At 40.9% G+C, this 8,594-nt stretch overlaps 1 protein-coding gene across 1 annotated transcript; it reads right to left on the minus strand.

Moving 5' to 3' along the window:
- Positions 1-6,391: 6,391 nt before the first annotated feature.
- On the minus strand, positions 6,392-7,201 carry LOC127732467 (uncharacterized). Its single transcript, XM_052241505.1, has one exon. The coding sequence runs from the start codon at positions 7,199-7,201 to the stop codon at positions 6,392-6,394; it is 810 nt and encodes a 269-aa protein (XP_052097465.1).
- Positions 7,202-8,594: the final 1,393 nt, after the last annotated feature.

Genomic DNA, 8,594 nt, shown 5'->3' on the forward strand with positions numbered 1-8,594 from the left:
CAACAGCCTTGTTGAAGTTTTAAAAAGTAATATTGAAGGTTCATTGTATGTTGATGACTTTTTAATATGTTATAGAGGCAAAAATATGAATAACATAGAAAGACAATTACAGTTATGTCTTGGAAGAATTGAAAAATGGGCCTCGGAAAATGGGTTTAAATTTTCCACTTCAAAAACGGTCGGGATGCATTTTTGTAACAAAAGGAAATTGCATCTTGATCCAGAACTCACTTTGTACGGCAACCCAATTAAAATGGTTGATGAAACCAAATTTCTTGGGTTAATTTTCGATAAAAAGTTAACCTTTCTACCCCATATCAAAATGTTAAAATCGAAATGTTTAAAAGCATTAGATATTTTAAAAGTTGTCGGCAGCACCGACTGGGGTGCTGATCGCAACATTTTACTTAATTTATATAGATCTCTAGTTAGATCTAAACTAGATTATGGCTCTATAGTGTATGGCTCTGCAAGGAAGTCCTACATACAGATTCTCGATGCTGTGCATCATCAGGGTTTGCGTCTCTGTCTTGGCGCATTTAAAACCTCACCAGTTGAGAGTCTGTATGTAGAGGCTGATGAGCACTCACTCTCTAACAGACGTTTGAAGCTTGGACTTCAATATGCTGTCAAACTAAAAGCCTACTCAGATAATCCTGCCTACAGCTGTGTTTTTAATCCAATTTATGAAGATATTTTTGCAAAACATGAAAATAAAATTCCCCCGTTAGGTATACGTTTAAAACCACATTTAGCTTCTTTTGATTTAAAATCTGTTGCTCAAGTTGAAACTTGCAAATGTCCTCCATGGGAACTTCCCAAACCAAAAATGATATTTGATCTCCGTGAACACAATAAAAATAAAACAAATCCTCTTTTAATTCAGCAACACTATGCTGAAATCAAAGCCAATTATTCTGATTTTTCAACTGTCTATACTGATGGATCAAAAGATGGTGACAGAGTTGCATCTGCTGCTGTCTTCAGGGACAGAGCTGCAACTCTCCGTTTGCCATCTGATGCATCGATCTTTACTGCTGAAGCAGAAGCAATAATTTTGGCTTTGAAATTTATTGCTTCTTCAGATAAATCCAAATTTATTATATGTTCTGATTCACTTTCATGCTTACAAGCTATACAAAATACTAAAATTAAAAACCCAACAATTCTCAGAATTTTATATGTAATGAGGAATTTAAAAATTCTTCTTAAAGAAATATTATTTCTATGGGTGCCGAGTCATGTTGGAATCCTTGGAAACACAGCTGTAGACCTTGAGGCAAAGAATGCCCTGGGTGACCCTTTATCTAACTGTGATATACCATATACCGATTTTAAATCTAATATTAGAGAATATGTTTTTAATATATTGAAAAATGAATGGAGTAAAAAAGATGGTAATAAATTACATGAAATTAAACCTAATTTATGTAAACCTTTCAATAATTTTATGTGCAGAAAAGATCAGTGTGTTATTTCTAGATGTCGTATTGGTCATACTAGAATAACACACGAATATCTTTTAAAAAATGAAGTAGAACCACAATGTATACCTTGCAACTGCAAGTATACTATTAAACATGTTTTAATCAATTGTATTGACTTTGCTGATATTCGTAAGAAGCATTTCAATGTCAATAATATGTATGATTTATTTAATAATGTTTCATTTACAAATATTGTTTCATTTTTAAAAGAAGTTGGAATATATTCTAAAATATAAAAATGTTATTATATTTAAAACGATTTAAAATTTTTATCACGTTATCTTAATGTTCATTTTTATTTGTAAATAATCAATTTGCTTTAATCTAGAATTTTAGTTTATTGAAGGACCTTTTGTCTGATTTTAAGAATATGCTTTAAATTGTAAAAAATATTCGAATTAGCTCTCGCCGCGATATAGCCTTGTTGTGCTAATGCGGCGTAAAGCAACCAACAATCAATCAATCAATCAATCACTTAGTGAATTGATCTGTCATCATCAAGATATGTTCGTTGTTCTGTTTTGTCTTTGGTAAAGGGCCCATAAAGTCTATGTGAACTCTCTCCATAGGGTACCCAGCATGGTACTTGGTGAGAGGACACTTACCATGTCTGCTTGCTTTCTTGTTCTTGTTGCAGGTATCACAACTAAGTACAAACACGTTAATGTCTTTGGTCATGTTATACCAGTGATATTTATCCTTGATCTTGGACATCGTCCTTGACACACCTTGGTGTCCTGCGCTTGGCAGTTCATGACTGAGCTCCATTACTGTCTGTCTTAAAAAAGCAGGTACAACCAGCCTTGTATTGGCTCCCTCCGTCTTGGGTTGACTCTTTAAAACACCATTGTCGTCCATAAAAAAATCTTTGCTTATTAATCCAGTGACTCTTGGCTGCTGGTGATGCCAAGAACAAATCATTGGACAGAGGTTCACTGCCATCTTTTAAATAAGGTAGGATGAACATCAGGTCTGGATCACTCTCCTGTCCCGTTTTGATTTCCTCCTCAAACCTGAGATGGTTATGCCCTCTTCTGGTGCGGTTGCTGCCACGACGCAATCAGAATGACTGTCCATTACAATTCTTGCTGTCGAAGGAGTAAAAATCAATTCCATTCCTGTACTGAACGGGAGTAAATCACATTCCGGAGTCGGCTGGCTGGCTACTGGCTCAATTGAGTCCAAGCTACTGGTGTGGCAGCAATCTTCAATAACTGCAAGTTCAACTGGTACTGCTGGTTGTTTCAAGGTTGAAACTTTTTCCGGTGTTTCAAATAACATTATCATTGCTGTTGCTACCCTTTTAAGTAATCTTGGCTTCTGCTTTCTTTTTCTAGCCAGTGGGACTGTTTCATCTACATCACACAAAAACTGTGCCCAACTTTGATGTGCTCGCTGGCAGTAATTACAGCCCTTGCAAGGTAAACTTGCTAGTATGGTGTCTGCAGTATAATGTGGACATTCTTTCAACCTATCCGGGAGACGGGACAAGACATCAGCATCAATGTGTTGTTTACCTGGCCTATGCTTTATAACAAGGTCATATTGGCTGAGCTCTTCCAACCATCTAGCCAGCTGTCCCTGGGGCTCCTTGAAATTGACAAGCCATGTCAAACTACTGTGGTCTGTCCTCACCGTGAATTGTCTTCCCAGAAGGTAGTGTCTAAACTGTCTAGTAAATCTAATTACTGCCAACAACTCCTTTCTAGTTGTACAATAACGTTTTTGTTCTGCTGTAAGTACAAAACTACCATATGCTATGGTGCGTTCTTCTCCATTTTGCACCTGAATGAGCTCAGCGCCTATTGCATTTTGGGAGGCATCTGTATCTAGGATGAAATAATCTTTGTTGTTTGGTAATGTCAATACCGGTGCAGTTAACAAGCTGTCTTTTAACGTCTGGAATGCAAGTTGACGTTCATGGTTCCATGAAAACAATTTTTTTCCTGTTACTTCATATAGTGGAGCAGAGATCCTGGCATAGTCCTTGATAAATGAACGGTGGTAGTTCACAAATCCCAGAAATTGTTCAATTTTCTTTGTGCATGTAGGCACCACCCAACCACTTACTGGTTGCAAATGTTGCTGAACTATTTTGAGGCCCTGGTTACTTACACTCCTCCCTAAAAATTCTACAGTCGTTCTAAACAAAGCACACTTTTTAGGCTTTAATCGAAGTCCGTACTCTCTAAATCTTGTAAATACCTTCTCTAAGTTTGTGAGGTGTTCATCGAAAGATAGTCCTAAAACCAATATGTCGTGTAGGAAAGCCAAGACAGTTTTCCACGTTAATCCGCTGAGGACAAGGTTCATCACTCTGGCATAAGTCCCTGGTGCGTTGCACAGTCCAAAAGCCATCTTGACACACTCAAACAACCCATACTTGGTAACAAATGCCGTCTTCTTACGGTCCTCTGGCTTGATCTTGATTTGCCAGTACGCACTATTAGCGTCCAGTTTGGAGTACCATATGTTGCCAGCCAAGGTATCCAGACATTCATCTATTAGTGGCAAAGGAAAGAGATCACGTGATGTCACTGAATTAAGCCTTCTAAAATCTATGCACCAGCACACTCCCCCATCCTTCTTCCTGATAAGGACTGGTGCTGAAGCCCATTCTGATGTTGAGGGTTGTATAACTCCAGCATCTAACATTTTCTTGAGGTGCGCCTCCTCCTCCTGAACAAAACAAGCTGGGGTCCTCCGCATACGCAGTTGAATAGGTCGGGCATCGCCAGTGTCAATCTCATGTTCTACATGGCTGAAATTACCAAGGTCAAACTGTCTTTGCAAAGACATCACTGTAGGTGTAAAGCAAGGTTCTCAGTTTTGATTGCTGGTCTACTGTCAAATCCTGACTGGATGTAGTAAAGAGTTCTTGGAGGTGGTCTGGTAGGTCCTCTTGTTGGGGTGGTGACCCATTTGAACTGGTACCCTGCTGACTGGTTGAACAAGTACCAACACTTGGCTCTTGAGGATCCTCCATAGATTCAATTACTGCCACAGCATGTGCCTCAGCTATTTCTAGTCCACTCTGGAGTCGGACAGGGTTGTACGTCACATTCATAAAACAAACCACTGGACTTTGTCCTTTAGCACAAACTGATCTGGGAATCAAAAGTGTAGTCTTTGAGTTTGGTTCTATCACAAAATCATTATCTTGTACTGGTACTGTGCAATTCATTCGCATTACTGAATTCGGTGGGACTACTACCGAGGTTGGTATCGTAATTCTGTTTACTGAGGGTTGAGCAGATGGTGTCTCTCCTCCTAAGACTAGCTTAACCGTCTTGTCGTTGATGGACATGTATCCTTGACCAATGTTGAGTATGACATTATTACTAGCTAGGAAGTCATGGCGAAGAAGCATCTCACAGTCAATTGGAGCAATATATAGCTGATGGCTGAAAAGTAAGTCATCTATCCTGAAAAGAGTAGGGTTAGTAATCCGGCAGGTCATCTGCATGTCTCTTTAATAACATAAGGTTGTTCTTGTAAGGAATCAAAAACCTTGTCTTGCATAATGGTAACTTCCGAGCCTGTATCAATCAAGGCAGTCACTAGCTTGTCCTGGACTTGTACCTTCACTCTCAAGAGTCGAGCAGTCCCAATAGTTCCTACAACTGTAAACCCATTAGATGGCCCCTCAGTAACTGAGTCCTCTGGCACATTAATTGTAACTGATTTGCGTGCTGTTTGATTGTTCTGTTTGGGAGGCTGCCTGCCAGGTGAATTATTTAACTCTGGGCAATCTCTTTTGTAATGTCCCTGCTTGTGACAATAAAACACGCCCCATCTGGAATCTGTGTCCTGCGGTTACCGGAACGATTATTATAACCACCTCTCCTGCCTTGTTCACGTCCACGAGAGGCATCTGCTCTATAGTCACAACTGGGCGAAGTACTAGTAGATCTGTTTGATTGTCGCATCTCCTCATTAAGTGTAGCCATTGAGGATAGTAGGCTTTGCATCTGTTGCATGCTCTGTTGTTGCTCTTCTCGTTGTTGTCGAAGCTGCTGCTCCATCTGCGACACTCGTGTGTCTATGGCTGATTTGGAAGAGCCTACCCCATGCACTGAGGGTGTATCACTAACTTGTGCTACTGGTGTTGGAGCTGCTGCTTGTTTCACATCTGGTGTTTTTCCTTGAGCAATGTGGGCTTGTACAGCTTTTCTTGAATGTTGGAACCACTTAATTATATCAATTGCATTTTCAACCGATACTGGTTTAAATCCACATGCATGTTGGCCAGCCTCTGGATCATTGCAACCTTGACAAAATTTCATTACTGCTTGTTTTGTCATGTACTCTTCAGAGAGATCTCTGAAGGATTGTGTTGCCAAAGATAACACACGATCTGCCCAGTCCTCCAGGGATTCCTCTTTCTTTTGGGTTATCGTCTGAAACTGTATCTGTGAAGTTTCTTGTGGTTCCTGAAATCCAAAGCGTTTCACCATTTTAGTCACTACTGCACTACAAGCAATGTCTTTGTTAGAGTCCAGCAGCACTGTATAAAAATCACTAGCCTTGTCCTCCAAGCACCAGCAAAGCTGGTCTCGTTTTTGTTTGTCTGTCCAACCTGCAGCCTCAGCGTACCCGGTGAACTTTGTGTAAAATGTCTTCCTGTATACTTTAGGTTTTTGGGCATAGAAAAGAAAAATTTATTATCTTGTTTCATCGGAGCTGGCTTAGCTTTATGACGGTTGCTCGATGAATGGTGACCATCTGTGTCTGACCGACTATGTCTGTCTGACTTCCTTTTAGCGTGCTTTTTGCCTGAGCTCTTGTTGTGTGGCGATGAGTAATCACTCACCTCCTCCTCAACGGGAGAAACATGTCTACTTGACACACTTGGCTAGAATGTGTTCTGTGGTTTCTACTTTTGTGACGACTCCGACGGTACACTACCCCTGAGTAGTACTAGATGAATCTGAATCACTATTTGAGCAGCTTGTAACCCTAGATATACTTCTTCGGTCCTGAAACTGAGCCTCTGGTCGGTTGTTGTACATCTGTTGTTGTTGTTGTTGAGGGTACACTGGCAAGTGTGGAGCTGCACCATAATAACATGATTGAGCTGTTCCCTGAGCAAGATTTTGTGTTGTTGAAGGCTGATCAGGCCTCCCTTGTTGATATGGTATATTTCCAAATGGCTGTTGAGGCTGATGTAGAGGTGCAGTAACATTGTGGAGATGTCGCACCGGCTGTTGTCTGTAAAATTCTTGTTGGTGCAGGATGGTCTGAGGTGGCTGCCCCTGTTGACCAATTGTGTTGATGAGGGGTTGTTGAAACCCTGACTGGTTGGTGTTAGGTTGGTGTTGACCTGGTCTGTTAAAAAATTGTTGTGTCGATAGAACTTGGCTGCTGATAGGTGGTATAGGTACAGGTTGGCTGATCGGTGGTTGATGTTGTTGATTATCAATCACCCTGATGAAGTTTTGTCGTTCGGCTGTATTACTTGGAATGGTATAGTTCTGTTGACTAGTTGACTGTCTTGTTGACCTGGGACAGGGTGGTTGATGGGCCCTGTTGACGGTCGGTTGAGGTTGTTGACAAGGTTTCCTTTCCCTGACTGGTGGAGTAGACATATGTGCAATTATAGGGTTTGACCTGTTGATGGTGGGTTGAGGTGGTTGTTGACCTGTAGCCCTATGGTTGACTGGTTGATTGACAGTTGTCAGAATTGACCTGTTGAAAGTTGGTTGAGTAGGCATTTGTCTGCTCGACATGGATGTGCCCTGTGGTTGATGTTGTATGTTGCTTAAAGTATGCCGGGTAGATTGTTGAATTGTTTGTTGAGTTGGGTGTGTGTTGGTGACAGTATGATCACCAGGTAGTTGAATGGCTCGAGTATGTGATCGAGAGTAGTTGACGTTATGCTCAACAGGGAGTTGAACAGCTTGTTGACGATGGTTGAAGTTGATGGTATGTTCAACAGGCAGTTGAACAGTTTGTTGACGTTGTTGGTTGAAGTTGATGGTATGTTCAACAGGCAGTTGGACAGTTTGTTGACGTTGTTGGTTGAAGTTGATGGTATGTTCAACAGGGAGTTGAACAGTTTGTTGAGGCGGTTGAATATAGTTGACTGAATTATCTAACGACCGACTGTGTTGGTTGCTTGTTTGCCTATTCTGGCTGTAGAAGTCCTGCTCAGTAGGCGGTTGACTTTGTTGAAACCTATCATTGAGATTAGGGTTCTCTAAATCTCGCTCTATCATAACAGTTGATAGCTCGTATGCTTTAGAGTTTCCACCCACAAACCTGGGTTGCTGGTTCAGCTGAACTTCTATCATACTTTCACTATTGTCGTGTTGAATACCTACAGACTGGTTGTTTTCTTGACACCTAAAGGCCTGATCTTGACTTGGCGGATCTGGCTTATCTGATGGTTCATATTCGACATTTTCCTGTTTATCATATTGTGATCCACGTCCAGAGCCAATTACTTCTGGTTGTAATGTTTGACTGTGAAGTAGTGGTTCCTTACAACAGGACAGAATATCATCTGATATTCTGCAACGGTCCATCTCCTGGGTAGGATATTCATTTTCGTCGATGCATGATGGCATGGATCTTGTCGACTTGTGATCAACCTGTGAGTTCCACACTGTACGTTGCACTGCAAGTGTCGAATCCATGACAATCTCAGAGTCAGAAAAAACCGGTTGATCTAATTTAGGTTTTGTATAGATTTCACCCCCCTGGACAGGTGCGTACGTAGCACTGTGTTGGTCTATCCACCTCTGTGTGTCCGTTTTAAATTGTTGGAAATGAGCAATCTCCTGCCTAATAGTACGAGTACAGGGTGTTGACTCAAAATTGGTTCCCCCTCCCTCATGTGATTTTACCTGGGTATCTGTCTCATAGTCTTGTGACACATGTGGCTGACCTTGATACCTTGCATCAACATTGTCCATGTCATTCAATTCACATGGGGAAAAATCAATCATCTGTGACACCTTGGACATTTTATTTCTCATATATGGTATTTGGGCCAATATTTCAGGTGTAATTGTTATGCCATTATTTCTCATAACCATGATTCTATGAGCGGTAGCCGTACCAATGCCAGGTACATATAGGAGAACAGACTCCGGACTGGAGTTG

This window comes from Mytilus californianus, unplaced genomic scaffold, assembly GCF_021869535.1.
Source record: "Mytilus californianus isolate M0D057914Y unplaced genomic scaffold, xbMytCali1.0.p SCAF_25, whole genome shotgun sequence".
NCBI classification, from domain to species: domain Eukaryota; kingdom Metazoa; phylum Mollusca; class Bivalvia; order Mytilida; family Mytilidae; genus Mytilus; species Mytilus californianus.

Bases quoted from the DNA above. Each gene is read 5' to 3' on its own strand.
- LOC127732467 (XM_052241505.1), bottom strand. From the start codon at position 7,201: ATGCCTACTCAACCAACTTTCAACAGGTCAATTCTGACAACTGTCAAT.